At 44.5% G+C, this 16,151-nt stretch overlaps 7 protein-coding genes across 7 annotated transcripts; 3 read left to right on the top strand and 4 right to left on the bottom strand.

Moving 5' to 3' along the window:
• Nucleotides 1-204: 204 nt before the first annotated feature.
• PICMEDRAFT_14487 (hypothetical protein) lies at nucleotides 205-967 on the bottom strand. The gene has a single exon (XM_019160398.1). The coding sequence runs from the start codon at nucleotides 908-910 to the stop codon at nucleotides 425-427; it is 486 nt and encodes a 161-aa protein (XP_019020094.1). The 5' UTR covers nucleotides 911-967; the 3' UTR covers nucleotides 205-424.
• A 181-nt stretch (nucleotides 968-1,148) lies between these two features.
• On the bottom strand, nucleotides 1,149-7,347 carry PICMEDRAFT_14485 (hypothetical protein). Its single transcript, XM_019160397.1, has one exon. It carries the CDS (start codon nucleotides 7,143-7,145, stop codon nucleotides 1,185-1,187), a length of 5,961 nt encoding a protein of 1,986 aa, XP_019020093.1. The 5' UTR covers nucleotides 7,146-7,347; the 3' UTR covers nucleotides 1,149-1,184.
• Nucleotides 7,305-8,644, top strand: PICMEDRAFT_14484 (hypothetical protein). Its single transcript, XM_019160396.1, has one exon. The coding sequence runs from the start codon at nucleotides 7,588-7,590 to the stop codon at nucleotides 8,371-8,373; it is 786 nt and encodes a 261-aa protein (XP_019020092.1). The 5' UTR covers nucleotides 7,305-7,587; the 3' UTR covers nucleotides 8,374-8,644.
• Nucleotides 8,645-8,668: 24 nt separating this feature from the next.
• Nucleotides 8,669-10,315, top strand: PICMEDRAFT_70564 (hypothetical protein; the record flags this gene model as incomplete). The annotated part of the gene is made up of 1 exon (XM_019163673.1): nucleotides 8,669-10,315. One exon carries the CDS (start codon nucleotides 8,669-8,671, stop codon nucleotides 10,313-10,315), a length of 1,647 nt encoding a protein of 548 aa, XP_019020091.1.
• Nucleotides 10,316-10,322: 7 nt separating this feature from the next.
• Nucleotides 10,323-11,565, bottom strand: PICMEDRAFT_89753 (hypothetical protein). The gene has a single exon (XM_019165051.1). It carries the CDS (start codon nucleotides 11,482-11,484, stop codon nucleotides 10,330-10,332), a length of 1,155 nt encoding a protein of 384 aa, XP_019020090.1. The 5' UTR covers nucleotides 11,485-11,565; the 3' UTR covers nucleotides 10,323-10,329.
• Nucleotides 11,566-11,800: 235 nt separating this feature from the next.
• Nucleotides 11,801-15,815, bottom strand: PICMEDRAFT_14481 (hypothetical protein). The gene has a single exon (XM_019160395.1). It carries the CDS (start codon nucleotides 15,467-15,469, stop codon nucleotides 12,017-12,019), a length of 3,453 nt encoding a protein of 1,150 aa, XP_019020089.1. The 5' UTR covers nucleotides 15,470-15,815; the 3' UTR covers nucleotides 11,801-12,016.
• Nucleotides 15,634-16,099, top strand: PICMEDRAFT_89740 (hypothetical protein). The gene has a single exon (XM_019165050.1). It carries the CDS (start codon nucleotides 15,716-15,718, stop codon nucleotides 16,013-16,015), a length of 300 nt encoding a protein of 99 aa, XP_019020088.1. The 5' UTR covers nucleotides 15,634-15,715; the 3' UTR covers nucleotides 16,016-16,099.
• Nucleotides 16,100-16,151: the final 52 nt, after the last annotated feature.

Raw genomic sequence — 16,151 nt, 5'->3', positions numbered from 1 at the left:
CCGCTGTGCTGCTGCCTCTTACCACCGGGATCTTTCTTTCTCTCGTCCTGCTCCATGCCATGCCTGGCGCTCTCTCTTTCGGGCGAGTGCTTCACCACAACCCAACTGAGCCAGGGCCCGGGCCTCAGATCTGCCGGGGGAGATCGCACTCCAGCGGGACGTGTGCTCCAGCCGGGCCGCTTGTGGCAGGCGTGATAGTAATATATGCGTTGCAAACTATAAACCGTGAAGGGATGGGAGGGGTAACTATGTAGTGAAAAGCAGAGAGGGAAATAGAGAAGAGAAAACCAAAATCGAAATAGCAGCTGTGCTACAGCCTGGAGAGAAGAGGGAGTTAAAGAAATGAAGGGAAAAAAAACCAGGTATCACCGGGTCATGGGTGTCATGCCCTGGGGTGGAGGCATGTAATTGCATGACAGATACATCAGAACTCTTCGTTGAAGCTCAACGGACCGTATCTCTGGACGTAATCGTTCACCTGCATCTCCTTATCGTTGAGCTCCTCAATGCCTCTCTTTACACCGCCGGGATTGCCCTGTGCAGGGTAAAAGTCGTTCAACATCTGCGAGCGGTTCACAGAGGAGTGATTGAGCTCCTCCTCCCAGCAGGACAGAGAAGAAGCGGTTGATCCGTTGTAGTCCAACGCTGGCGGACCGTTCATTCCTAAGTGCGCAGGCAGTGGCACTCTTCTGCTGTTGTTCTGAAGCTGCTGCTGCTCGTAGTCGTTGATGTAGGCAGCATTGTTCGACGTGTTGGCCTCTGGTAACTTGTACCCGTTCGATATGCTTTGTCTGATCCTCATGCCCAGAGTCTGCAATCTCTCGGAGGTAGCATCCTGAGGGGCGGCGCTCTGCTGTTGCTGCTGCTGCTGCTCAAACCCGCTTCTTTGATGTCTCTTGTAAACTTGCATTGTGTGCTTGCTGTCGTCGTAGGTGACTGTATAGTCTGAAGGCCCTTTCTAGTCTTAGAAGGATGAAACAAGCGGTCCCAGTAAGCAACCTTCAAACTCTCACAACCTCCTTAACTAAATGAGTGGGGGCGGATCTGTCGCATCAAATTTTGCGTCATATATATTACGTAAGCTAAAGCTTTGTTTGCTTTATTCATGATTTAACTTTATCTGAAATCTTTTAATGTTTCTGTCTCTACGTCTAAGTCTAATGCTACAGGAATTGCAGCTTCTTCTATTTATAATTGAGAATGTTCTTCTTGGCCGACTTCATGCCCAGCGAGCTCATAGAGCTTTGACGCGTTGCGGTGGTCTCATCGGCAGCGTGGCTTGAGTACTCAGCTCCGGCTGAACCTATGTTCGAGATGTCATCTCTCATGGAGTGTCTCGACCCACTGACCAGCATACCAGCGTAACGGTGTTGAGAATGGTGAGAGCTGTGGCGGCCACCATGGTGGCTTCCGTGTTGACTGCCAGCCGAAGAAACAGGCCTGTGTCTGGAGGACGTCGTGTGTGAAAGGGTGGTGGTCAAAGGAATCTGGGAGAACTGGTTGAAACTGTTGTTGCTGCTACTGGCAAGACTGTTTTGCGCATTCCTGCTCTTTGAGTGGACGTTTCTGCTAATCAAAGATTTCATCAATTCTTGGTAGTTTAATCCAGTGGTGACGTCCAGCTTCATTTCGCTGATTTCGTCCTTGAAATTTTTTGAAAATAGCTCGACCAATGACTCATGCTGCAATCTCAATGTATCAGGTATAATCAAGCCGTGAAGCTTCAACAACTTGTTCAATAGCTTACACATATCGTTGTAGCACTCTTTCAATTTCTTGGAATCCTCCACGTACTCTTCTTCAGTTTCTCCCACATCAATTGACGGGTCCTTGGTGAAGAAGACCTTGAATTGTCCTGCTCCACCATTGACAGGGGAATCTACGGTACCAGCCAAAACTCTGCTCACACTGTTAAACACTGTACTTGATGCAATAGATGGCAAGCTGATGTTGTTCTTCAAGTTTTGGTTGATCAAAAATTCAAAGTTGGATAACTCGTCATTTTTGCCCATCAAAGATCTAATTGCATTTTTAATAGGAGGAATCTTAATCACGGTAGTGTTTTTAATCTCCGACCTATTCATCAAAGTTGGGAATGTCATGAAAGTTTTATAGGTGATCTCCTCAGTCCACAAGTTGGTAATGCTAGTTGCACCAGGTAATCTTCTTGTGTTAATGAAAGTATTCAAGTTTTTGTTATCGACGTATTGCTTTGCCATGAACGACAATTTACCAGCATGACTTTCCTTTTTAGGAGTAACCGTTTTGATGAATAAGAATCTGCCAATTGTCGATTCGTTAAGTAATTTATGAGCTTCCTCTTCGTTACTGATAATTCGGGACCCTGGATAGAGTCTGTTCAATCTGCTATGCACACTAGTGATATGTTCATATGGCAGACCTTCATAAACAAATTCTTTACCACGAATGGACTCCGGAAATCCTAAACCAATGAAGGCAATCTTGAAGAAAGTAGATTCAAGTCTATCGACATTTTCTAGTTCAGCATAAAGTTTACCCAGCTCAGAATGGCAAACAGATAAGCCTAGTAGGTCAAAATTGAATTTCAAGTAGGCTTCTAACATTTCTGTGTATATATCAACTGCCTGCTCCAATTTGTTACCCTTTATGAAATTGTTAGCAATGATCTTGAACAAATCGACCTTTCTCTTGAATGCTGTTTGACTTAGCAGCTTAGGCTTGACACATCCTGGAAGATAAGTGTCAATATCCCATTCCCATGTGTTAGCCAGCAATTCTAAACTCAAAGCCGCTTGGACATAATTTTTTTTACCTAGATATGCTTCATACATGTCACAAATGAAGCTTTGAAATAATTCAGGTCTATCCACATTCATCAAGTAGCTTGAAATATTCAACCTATGGAAAGTACGATCATCATCGAACTCTTCACCGGTAGGAACTTGCTTCAGTTCAGACAACGAAGCTAAGTAACGTGATAAGGTTTTCACCAATTTCGTAACTTCCAAATATGCTTCATCTTCAGTATCCATTTTTGTTGTCATATTCTTGAAGGATGAAACAAGGCTCTGAATTTCAGTCGACTGTGGAGAGTAAACAGTATCATTTGCAAATAAGTCATAAAGAGAAGTCACTGATTCTTTTTCAAGATCAAATAAATTGTCTTTTGCAACTAGCTCGGCGGCTATAACTGACCAAACAATTTTCACACCTGTATTCAAGCATGCCTCATTCCTCTGCATTGATAGCAACAAAATATACTTTAACAAAGTGTAGTTGTTCATCGCAATAACAGGATTTTGGAAGCCTCCAAAATTCAGTAACTGGAATCGAGTTTCATCTTCAGGGGAAACTTCAGCTCCTAGCAATTCCCACGAGTTAGTAACAATACCGGAGATTTTAGTCCTCAAATCAGTAGTCAATCCAAAGCATCCTTTTCTTGGAGTGGACTCCAAGTGTTCAATGGAAACAGGTTTGGCAGTTGCAGTTTTGCACAGAAGAGTGATATATTTACTCCACATTGGCACTACGTTGGAGCTAGGCTTTGGCATGTACGGTTCGACCAGACGCAACAACAAAAATGAGCCTTGCAAGGCAATTGAATGTAAAGACAACCAAGACTCATGAGGGTAGAAAGGCGCTTCTATCATAGCTCTTGTCATTTGTAGCATTGAGGTAACAGAATTAACAGAGCTCAGTGAAGGTATCTCAAATTTCGAAATAAGATCGCTATATGCACCAAGATGAGTATTTTCGGCCATTTGGTAAAAATCAGTACTGTAAACTTCAAAAATTTTGGACGTATAAGTTACGATGATTGAAAATTCTACCAATACTTCGACAAAAACAACGTCGGTGACAATCGAATCCATTGTATTTTCCTCAAATGGAAAATGGTTTGGGAACAACTGAGTGAATGTTCTCTTCTTCTTGAAGTGTCCATTTGTTGAACAGTAAGCGTAGTACTTATTGAATTCTTGAGCTAAAAGGGGCAAAAGCTTTATTAGAGCGATGTAAATGCTCTTTGATGGATCGACAAAAATCTTCTCCTTTCCGAAACATACACTGCAGACAGACAAATAAATACCAAGTGCTAATCTCGAACAATCTAAATCCATCATATCATTGGCGAAAATGCTGAGGACCACGTCCAAAGAGTTGGTCAACAATTTGGTGATATCTTCATAGTTCCCTTGAAAATAAAATGGATTGTTTAGCAACCTATTGATGAAAAATAACTTACTAATAAGAAACTTATGTTCCCTAGTTCTTTTCTTATTTGCTAATGCAGTTAAAGTTGTGTCTTCAAGAGATCCCAAACCTTTCAACTTGTTGGTCGTCATCCATTCGACAGCAAATTCTATCAATTCCGTAGTGCTGAACATTTGCTTAAAAACATCAAGGTATAATTCCAAAGTGTCAATAACCAATAATTGATCTGCTAAGATACTGTCTACGTTAGTGCCCAAAAAATTGGTAATAGCATTATTGAACACATAGACCTGACTCTTGAATTCGTTGACGTCATTTATGCATTGAGAACATATTCTAGCAACTAAGAATGAAGTTCTGCACAAAGCTCTACCATTTGCGTTCCAGTCCTTGTTGAAAGTACTGAAGACACTTGTCATGGAAGCAAGTAAACGCTCACCAATTCTTGGAAAAAATTTAGAATACTCCAAGATCATTTTATCGAAGAGTGATACATACTCTTGATTTCTTGCAATAGTAACATCCAACAAGTGAACAATTGCATCAAATAATGCTTGCTCTAATTTTGGCAAATTGCTTTGAATAGCTGCCTCAGTGGCAGATATCAACTCAAAACAAAAGCTGGAAAAAAACCTAGCCAAAGTGCCCAAGTTAATTCTTTTCAATTTACTCAACATTTCAATGAATGCAGACTCGTTGGCAACAAGATCTTGGCTGAAATTTTGTTTCCAATTCAAGATCATGTTACCGGTCAAATCTCTATTATAGGCCTTACCAACAACTTCCAAATCAATTTCGACTGTAGCACAAGGAGTGGAATCTTGTGAAAAAAATTCTATACTGACTGGGGTTCTGGAATTGACACCGTTGCAGTGAACCTCATTACCAAATCTGAGTAAGTATTTGGTGGTACCGACATAGTTTGACTCAACAAAGAGATCAAAGATTAAATAATCCTTTCCATTATCTGGGCGGTCACTCAACCCTCTTATAACAATCAACTCCTGGATGGACTCCTCTGGTGAAACAGAAAGGAAGTTCCAAAAAGGCAAAAGTTCTTCATTTGTACCCTTACCAAACATCAATGACTTGCTGGATGATCTGACGTGAACAGTCAAGAAGCTAGTGTCATTTAACTTCAAACTTTTGTTGACAATTCTGTTCAACTTGAGGTACACCCTGCTTGTGTCTTTTTCTAATGGGTTGAAATTCAAGGTAGGAATACCTGCCCAGGCAACAGTGTTCAATTCATCGTTTGTACCTGAAATATCACTTAAAATTCTCTTACTGTCACTATTCAGTTTCAATTCTTTAATACTTAGAATAAGTTTTTCCGCTCTCGGATTGACGGCAACACCTCTACTAGATCCACTGATGATTCTATCGACCAAATCACCCCAGCCGTGATTAACCATGGTTAAGGATTTGGCCATCATCTGGTTCATTCCTGTAAATAACTTGACCTCCTGGTTTTGGCCATCCATGAAAGAAGAGAATAATTTGATGGTAAATCTATGTGATTGGCCAGAAACTAAGTGTCCTTTTCTTTGGGAGAAAATACGAGTAATATCTGCGACACCGGCACAGATGCCCTTACGGATGACGGGCAACACCGAGTTCCCATCGGATACCCGGATAGTCTCGGTCAAAAGGGCGACCAAGTACACATGATTCGCTTCGATTTCAACTGCGGGGATGTTTGTGAACAAGGCAGCAGCCAAGTTGTCCAACTGGAGATTCTGGTCGGCTCCAATGTTAATGCAAAAGGCTTCGGTCAACCGTTTCTTGACGTTACGTAGATACATGTATGCTTTCATACCTTCGTACCCCTTGGGGAAAACCGTAGAGGTTCCGATAACTTCCTTGAAGTCGACCATGATGTTAGACGGGATGGATTCTTGGAATTTGCTGTTCTTTGGTGGAACAAAGGACACGTTTGAGGAGGCAATGTAGTTCGGTGATAGGGCACAGAACACTTGGCTTTGGGCGATACTGGCGGGGTTGACAATGTCACCCTCAGTGGAGTTGAACTGGCACAACTCGGCAGTGTTGTAGTCACGGGCCAAGATCGATTCCTTACCATCGATGTCTGATTTGGAATGGAGCGAGCGGTTGATCAACCCACCACCGGACGCCAAGAGCTTGGCAAACTTGCCCATCAAAAGAATGACGTTTTTCTTTGCCATGGCCTCCTCATGCTTGGTGAGGAGGTTGTAATGCAAACTGATTCTGATGTCATCCAGCTGATTGTAGATCTTGCACAACTTCTCATAATAGTCAAAGTTGTTTTTTGAGTAGACCGCAAATAGAGTGGACGAGACGGTTTTGAGAGTGAGCTTGATCTCGTCGGCTAAGTCCTCGGACCGAGTTGCGCTTGTGAGGGGCAATTGTGGTTTGGCCTGCTTCTTGACCTTTGAGGCACCAAGCGAGTAGTCCGAGTCGACGAGCGAGGAGAAGTCGTCATACTCGTCGTAGAAGGTGTTGTTGAAGATGGAACTGTCGAAGTTGGCGTCGAGGTCGGCGAGGTTCTTCGAGTTATCGATGTCCAGCTGGTGGAGCACCTTCACGCAGTCCATAGGGAAGATCGAGATCGAGATTGTCTGCTCAGGCAACCGCTTCACATCAATCGAGGCAGAGATGAAGTCTGCAGGCAACGGCTGCACCACGCTGTAGCCCCTGGCCCACACGAGGCCCGAGCTGATCGGCAACGTCTCAAAAATGTACAGCTGATCTCCCGGGTAGAGGTTTTTCAGCTGCTTCGTGATCTTCTTCGAAATCTTCTCAGAGACTGTCGGATCTTCCATCGGTAAGAACGCCTTTACCACCTCCGCCTGTAGTAGCTTCTCGGTGGCTGTCCATGGCACCAGAGATGACGAAGAGGTGCTCATTTTCGACGAGCTCGATCCTCCTGGCTGCATTGCCAGGCCCTTTCTCGGAATGCTCGTGTCCATTGTAGCTCTTTAAGTGTGGACAGATCTGACGCCTCCTTTCAATGCCGAAGATCAGACCCCAGCCATCTCCCTCCCACGTCTTCCTCCCCACATCTTCCTCTTTTCTAATTCTTCTTCACCTCTGCGGTTTGCAATCTGGCTGCCAAGCCGCTGCAACAACGGTCGACCCTCCTCTGTGGCTGCCAAGCTCGCCGCTCGGCAGCCAAACAACGGCCCAGCGAGCTGCACCTCTCGCTAAGTTATGTCTCGCTGGCCTTTTTTCGGGATTTGTGCTGCCGACGCGTCGACCAGGCGGCTCAGAGAACCGGGGGGAGGGAACGTGAGGGGGGAGGAAATACTTGAGATGAAGAGCCTCCTTGGTGGCGTAGGGCACGGGGCACAGGGCACAGGGCACAGGGAAACAATAAATGGGACAGAGCCTCCACTCCACTTGACTCTGACGATGGCGTACACAGACTACAACACGTTTCTCCTGCTAGGCGACTCGATCACTGAGTTCGCCTTCAACCAGTTTCCAGGCCCTGACGAGAACGTCCAGTTCAGTCTAGGAGCGGCGCTCCAGAATGCATACGCTAGACGGCTGCAGTTACTCCACCGGGGGTTCAACGGGTACAACACGCGTGACGGCGTGCCACTTGTGAGGTCGATCTTGCGCACAGAGCACGATGCGGTACCAGACTCAAAGAAGATCCAGCTGGCCTACGTCTTCTTTGGCACGAACGACGCGTGCCGCAAGGGCACGTCGCCGACAAACAACGAGCACATGCCGCTCGACCGCTTTGTCGCCAACATGACGGCGATCGTGCACGAGTTCCGGCAGCGGGGTATCCCGCTCGTCGTCATCACGCCGGGTGTCCACGACCAGAAGCTCTGGGACACCACGCACCCCGAGGATCTTCTCACGGGCGACTGCCGGGACAACGAGACGAACAAGCTCTACCAGGACGCGGTGAAGAAGCACCTCGGCGACGTTGTCCCAGTGCTTCCATTGTACGATGAGACCATGGCTTGGATCGGGAAGCACGGCTCCGAGAAGGCCCACAGCGGGGACTACTCAGAGATCCTCTCTGACGGCATCCACTTCTCCGGCCTAGGCTACCGCATCCTCTACGATGCCCTCATGAAGCTCATCGAGAAGCACTATCCCGACCGCGTGCCAGCGAACATGCCTCTCAAGTTCCCCCACTACAGTGAGCTCACCGACGAGACCTTTGCCCACATCGACTGACTGGCTGAATCCACTTCTTGTTTGCTCCAGTTATCGCTGCTCTCCATCCCGCGAGCGGGAGAGTGGGATGAGCCACGGACACCACATGATTTGGTGGGTCGGCCAGTACATGGGCCCCAAACACCATTGGGGCCTCCAGAAACAGTATTGTTTTGTCTAGATATTTCTTTTACGGTTTAGTTAGACAGTATCCTAAAATGTACAACATACCCTAGAAGCGTTCAGCCAGTAATTGGAAAATCAAGCTACCGGAAATCGAAAAGTGTTTGCTGCCGCCACGCCACGACCATCTTAAATGGCTATCTGGCTCGGGGAAATCATCTACATTGCGGTTAAACCGATTTTTAAAATCTATTTCATCATTGCCATTGGGTACACTTTGACCAAAAAAAACATTCTTACCGTCGAAACTTCCAAAAACATCAGCACCATCGCAGTCAATGTGCTTATACCATGTTTAGCTTTCCAGAAAATTGTCAGCAACATTTCTAATGATGACATCCACCAGATAGCAACTATTGTAATTGTATCTTTTTTCCTCATGGGTCTGGGCTCTTTGCTATGCTTCATCTTTGGGGTTGCAGCCGGATGCCCGAAGAACTGGTGGGGAGGCCTCATTTGCTGCGGCCTATTGCCGAACATCTCAGACTTACCAATCGCTTATCTACAAACAATGGAGTCGTCATCAATCTTCAACGACATTGATAAAGGTGTCAGTTATGTCATGATCTATTTCACTTTGCAAATGCTGGTGCAATTCAACTTCGGAGCGTTCAAGTTGATAGAAATGGATTTCCACACCGAAGCCAGATTGGAAGCAGCAAAGAAAACATCTTCCCAAGAGGAAAAGCTAGAAACAGCAACTACGGTAGATGATCAGCATGAAAACAACCCTTCGATAGTTATATCTTCTTCTTCTTCGTCTTCTGATATCGATCTTCAGTCAACTACGGAATCACTTACATTGCAGCGACCGCACGTTACCTTTGTGGGAGAGCGTCCCTCCCAAAATGATATCCCCCCACTGCTGACCACAGTATCATCCAGATCTACACTCTCAGACGAACAGCAACAACCTATGCTGAGAACCACCACAACGGGTTCCTCATTGTCTTCTGCTATTCGATGCACAGAACCACTATCGAGAACCTTGTCTGTTCCTCGAATACTGCTTGGTAACGATGTTCTCGCAGATCAGGTCCCGGAGGGTATCAATGATATAGTCAGAGTTTATTCGAAGTACGAATTCCTGACGCCAATTACGGAAGACATAAGAACTTCTACAAGACAGGCACAGACGTTCTTTTCCAAAGCAGTAGACTTTTTGCAATCAGTGAATTATTACCATCTGTGCAAGTCAGTTCTTAATTTGTGGGTTGCATCAACGTTGAAGATTGTATCCATGACGATGATTATCTCAATAACGATTTGTATGATTCCCTGGGTACAAGCGTTGTTTGTGATTACTTCCCAGGCACATGTCCCTCCAGCACCCGATGGCGATCCTCCGCTTTCCTTTATCATGGACTTAGCAGGATATGTCGGCGCAGCAGAGGTTCCATTTGGGTTACTCATGCTTGGCGGTACAATAGGCCGTTTGAATTTGTCAACAATTCCTCTTCGTGTATGGAGAGTTCCTATTGCTGTAACATTTGCTAGACTATTCATTATGCCCATTATAGGATGTGCATTCAATTCCAAAATATATCGTGATGGTTTATTCTATGACGAGAAAATTCTTTACTTCATATCCAACATCAACTTTTGCCTACCTCCTGCAACCTCACTTCTTTATATTACTGCATTTTATACTCCTATTGATGATAAACCACATTCTCAAATGGACTATTTGGCTCTTGTTTACGTCTTTCACTATCTTTTATTGGTCATATGCCTCCCATTTACCACTACTTATACAATGAAAATCTCGTTAAATCTATAAAAGCGTTTGAAATACTATTCTTTTAATAACTCGGATAAATTCCTTCTAATAGTATCATTGTCCTTTTCTTCCTGCGTCTCCATCAACCATAAATAAAGACTCCATGCGCTCATTGTAAACCAACTGAAAACTAAACAGCCCAGGCAGCTGACTACCCAAATAATACTGACCCCAATCAAGAAGCACAAACCTGGCCACCAATAAACCCACCATCTAAAACCACTAAGAACATAGTCAAGTTTTACATAAGCTTCCACAACAAAAACATCATTCATATCTAGCTCGACCAAAAGACTCGTTCCAGTAAATTCCTTATAATCTAGTTCGCCATCGAAAAGAATCAATCCAGTGAAAAAGCTTTTACTAGGAAATTCTTGAAAAGTTCCATAGGAATTCAGCAGAGCAAGAGTTTCCATGTGTTTCATGTGATCGTAAATATCCTCGTATGTTTCTTTTCTTTGTAAAAGGCTGCTCACATTTTTTACGGACAGTAGGTTTTGTACTCCTTGAGGAACAAAAAGGCTAAGTATCCATTTTGGAACAAAATAGTCTAGCACTCCTAGTTTCGACTCTACTCCCAAATTGTTTGGCTCAACCCCGCTTAAAAAAGGTACACTTTTTGTGTATGATTTACCGATAACTTCGGACCAGGACTTAAAAATTCTGTCAGTACGGTATAAGCTGAACTCATTCTGCGAATCAACCATCGAGATCGCCTTAAAAGGCCAGTTTCTGCTTAAATGCCCGCCCAAATCTGGGCTATTTGAAGGTTTCAAAGACGATTTATGAAGTATGGGAGGCTTTTTATCGTTGTAAACACTAACACGTACACCCCCTACAGTAGATCCTTCTGTCAATTTCAGATACCTTATATGAACTGTAAGTACTTGTTCAATCCTGGTAAAAGCATTTGTATTTGCATTTTTCCATGGTCTTACTTGCTCAAGGGCAGCTTCAGTCATATTGTAAAATGCGAATGGACCCGTTTCTTTCATGTATTGAAACTGCAACACCATTGGGGGACTTGCCTCCGGAATGATGCTAGACTGGAAGTGAAGATAAACTAGCACTGATGAGGGTAGTAGTACAAAAAACATCGTGAAGATTGTGATACAAACGTAAATCCATGACTTCCATATTTGCAAAGGAAAACCAAAATTTATGATCATGATGTCGTGGTTATAATGAGGTTATCACATTTAACACCTCTCAATTGGCTAAAGAACATGAGATTGAACAGGAGGAAAGCATGTCCTTAGATGGAGAAAACGGTTAATCTTCCTTAATACATACTGTCGCACATGTTGCCTACAAAAAAAATTCCGATGCCTGGGCATTTTATGATTCGAGTCTAACAACTGTAATATAGTTTTAACAAAGTATAGAAAAATACACATGAAATTGAACGAGAGAAACTCTAAAATTAATATGTACGTATGCAATATGTAAAATGTAACAAAAATAGATGATAATGGAAAAAAAGTAGTGGTAATAGCAAAAGTACTAGTAATGATAATGTGATAAAAGTAAAAAAAAAAGTGATAATAATAATGATAATAATAGTGATAATAATAATGATAATAATAATGATGGTAATAATAATGATAATATGATAATAATGATAATATATGATAATAATAAAAACAATAGTATGCAATTGTGCCCTGTTCAACGTGTATATTTAAAAAATTCTATCCCTGATCAGTACGCGTTGAGGCGGTCTCCTGGAAGTTCGGGAACAATGTTAGGTATATCTCTCTTCAGTTTGAGATAGCCTTCTCTACTCACTCTGTATGTCTTTTCTGTGGCATCCCTAATGGTTCCACTCATTGAAATCTCTAGAAATGATGAGGAAGATGCATCATTTGAAGTAGCATTCCATCCATCATGTATCTTACTCAAAACCATGTCATCCATAACCGTCAGATCATTGTAATCGAGTTCTCTGATCCTGTCAGCTAAAAAGTTCTCAAATAAATTTACTTCTTCGTTATATTCCAACAATCCATTTGAGAGATAGGCCGTCAGAGCATCTGTGCTTCTCAACCTTTCTCTTATTTCCGGGTTACTACCATCAAAATATATCTTTGTTCCTGTGTCATATCCATGGTTATGGCTTGGGTCAATATCTAGCCCACTGAGAGTATGAAAACCTCCACTCAGATCGATCATTTCATCATCGAGTTCATCGTTTCCTAAAAATTTGTCGTCTTGAGCTTCGTTTTCGTCAATTATACTCTCCAGGGACTCAATATTAATTCTGGAATCTCCATTTCTATGTAAGCCTAGTGGTTTCTCAACTTTGAGCGAAGGAAGTTTGGGCTCGTCATTAACCATCAATAACTTACTTTTAGCGTGGAACTTTCTAGTGGAGTTGTTAAAATCGTTCAGCTTCTGCAAAAATGATTGCATCTTTAGTTCATCATCGACTAGAATGAACTCATAATTCTCCTTCTCAATATCTAAGTCGTGATCCCATTCTGGAGGACATGAGAAGTGTTTATTTTCGTTGTCTACTATGATACCATTGCTTCCATTACTTACCTCTGAAATCTGGTTCAATTCTAGCGATGATAAAGATGAAGACAGTGAAGAAATCGGAGAGTGCTGTTCTTTCTTGTCAGTAGACCCTTTGGAAAAACTCAGTAGTTTACCGAAAACTTTGGATCCATTAGTCGTGGAATTGCTATTGCTATCGTTAATCGCAGAAAGAGATTGCGATTTGTTGAAGATCCTGCCCATCCAATTTGAACCTTTTCCCTTTGGCTCTTTAGGATCATTCAACGAGCCAGCAGAAGTTGATCGTGGTATTCCTAGTGTTGAATTTGACGCCTTTGAATTTAATGGTGTGGATTGCTTGAATGACGTATATACTGCATCATCTAAAACTTCATAAGGATATGTTCTAAGCTTTTTGTCTCTCCTCTTAATTTCCGATCCTGAAGTTCTATTAATAACAAATTTCTTGTTCATCAGCAAATCTGAAGGTTGAAAGATGCATTTTTTTGTCTTTTCATAGGTTTCGTGCAGTCTCGATCTGACCAATTTTTTTATCTTCGCTTCATCACAACTATTTTTCAACTTAAAATCTTGTAAGCAAACTAGGTTTTCGAATGAAGAAATCCCCAAAATCTTCCAAATTAGAAGTTTCACAAACAAGCTTCTTTCGAAAGGCATGTAATGGCCAAAAAATTTGCACCAGTTTGTGGAACTTAGCAAATATTCTATCAGGTTCATTTTCAAATGTTCCAAAGGATCTGTAAACCAATATTTCCTATTCGTCAAGTCTGAGTCACACTGATATATATCATTGGGTATGAAGTCCCAAATTTGATAGAGCGTTGATATTGCCTTCACTTCACAATTCAAGTTGTTTGAGTCTAATAAGCGAATGAGGACATCCAGCCAAAAGTTCCAGTCTATGATTGAGTGGTTCATTTCATTTAGATTCGTTTCATCTAGGACGTCGATTGTTTTCAAAAACTGGATGAGTATGTCTAGTAAAGTTTCAACCATAAAGGTGTCCAAAATATTTGTCTTCGTAATGAATAATTTTAAGATATTTTCATATCCCTTGATGGCACCAGGCTTGAGTAACCGTTCATTTGAATTCCTTGGATTGACTAGAAGATCACGAAGAATGTTGAAGCATTTGTCAATATTGGATTCGTTGGAAACTTTTGGTGGAATGGCCAGAAGAGCATCATTGTAGGGGATGTTGTTGTTGTAGATGTTGTTTCTGATCTTTGAGTTTGAGTTTGTATTTCTTATGGCTGCATTTTTGAGCTGCAGGCTAAAGATTTGGTAGACATGGGTAAGGAAGGCTAGGAATCCTGGCATCCCAAATATGTAATACTGATCAATCATCATGAGAGGGAAGTTTTTCAAGTAGATGGAAGAAATTGTGAGATAGTTTCTAAAGAATGAGCAAAACAAGGAGACGTTTTCAACTGAAGACCACCTGTTGACCCAAACTCCCTTCGTTTCTCGTATACCTTCTATTTTTTCCCTAGGTGGGAAGATAGAATTCATGAACTGTGCTTCTATGATATAGTTGACGTCTCTTGGCTGGATGTTTGAGCTGATGAGCGGGGTCAAATGTGTTGGAAACTGTGTGGTAAGGTCGCTCAATATATTCGGGAACTGGTTCATGAAGTTTGGGTTCAAGTTATTGAAGGAGTCAAAGATGCAGAGGTTGTATATTTTTTTGTAGTTGACAAGTTTTGTATTTAAAAGGAATGATAAACCTCTCGAAATGGATGGGAGATGGAAAAAGGCGTAGGAGAGTATTTTCCCTATGAAGATGGAAGCAGATAAGGAGACGGACTTTGAGTTGAGTCTAAGGATGGCGAACTCAAAAGTCTGCAGCAGGAGACGCTTGTAGTTTTCGTAGGTGTCGCTAAACTGGGTGGAAAAGGCGACGTTCGCCTGAAAGAGCAGCCAGATGTTGTGTGAGAGCAAGCGAGAGACAGACTCAAAAAAGCAGTTCCGGTCGAGGCCGGAGATGGACTGGTAGTCGACGAGGAGGATGTTGAGGAGGTCTGCCCACCAGCCCAGGAGAGCTCTCGTCTCAAGGAGGAGAAGGTCGACGTTAAGGTCCGGGATGGCGGTGGAGAGGAGCTCGTTGACGTTGATGAAGGGCTTGATCGGGAAGCGAAGGAACGGGAGCAGGTTCAGCCTGAGGATGTTTGCTTTGAGAGTGTTGTTTTTCTTCAGGGCGGAGAACTTGGCGAGAGCCTGCTCGATGACCCTGATGAGCTCGAGGCGCTGGGTGTCGTTGGAGAGCGGGAAGGACGCGGACGCGGCGGCGGAGGAGCCGTTGTTCATGACGGAGAGGGAGGGCGACTTGGAGAAGAGCAGCGGCGACACCGACGACAGCGCCGGGACCGAGAGCGACGAGTTGTTGGGCGAGACCTTGCTCGACGGCGACGGCGTTGTGTTCTTGGTCACAGACATGTGGAAGCTGCTGTGCGACCGCAGCGACGACGACCGCGAGTGCGTCTTGCTGTTGCCCGGTGTCGGTGTGAACGACGTGGACAAGCTTGTGCTGCTCGGGCTCGGGCTGGCCCCGGCGTCGCTGCCTGTGCCTGTGTCTGTGTCTGCTGCTCCCCCGCCGGTCTTCTTCCTCCTGCTACTCTGCGAAAGCAGTCTCATGGGGGCGTGTGCGGGTGTCGGACTGTGTCGGCCGTGTGTGTGGCGGTCCGTGTGTCAAGGCAGTACTAGGTCGACCTCTTGTTTGCGTGTGTGTGTGACTGACTCTTCTATCCTGGCCCTTCCTGCAGCACTCCCACCCCGCCACGATCCGCTGCTGCCCGTCTGCCTCCCCGTCCCGTCCTATCACCCCTGTCTCGTCTGCCCCGTCTCCCTCCTGCTCTGCTCCTGCCCCTGCCGGCCCGATTCATGTCGCCGCGATGCCCGGCTGACGTAACGAAACATCAACAAGACCCTCGCCCCCGCCGCCCCCGCGCCGACGCGTCGACCCGCTTACGTCAGCCGTTCCACCGTCCGCAGACGCGTCGACCCGCGCTTTGCCTCTCCCTTCTTTTTCCCTCCTCCTCTCCCCCCTCTACTCCCCACCACACTCCCCACGCCCCTTCCCGCAGGGCTGTTGCGCCGCCGGCGTCTTCTTCACCGTTGCCCGCCGGGCGCCATGCGGGCCCAGCACTAGTGCACTACGCTTCTATTATCCACTCGGCTTGAGCGCCCGCGCACCCGACGTCGCCTCGCCTCGCCTCCGCCAGCTTTATCGCCTCTGGCAGCGCCTTGGCCATTGCCGCTGGCGCTGGCGCCGCTGCTGCTGCTGCCGCTGCTGCTGTCTCCCGGCACACAGGTCCTG

The sequence above is a fragment of the Pichia membranifaciens genome, assembly GCF_001661235.1.
Source record: "Pichia membranifaciens NRRL Y-2026 unplaced genomic scaffold PICMEscaffold_1, whole genome shotgun sequence".
NCBI classification, from domain to species: Eukaryota; Fungi; Ascomycota; class Pichiomycetes; order Pichiales; family Pichiaceae; genus Pichia; species Pichia membranifaciens.
Note: the sequence above shows the minus strand (reverse complement) of the source record. Positions and strands in the feature narration are given on the sequence as shown.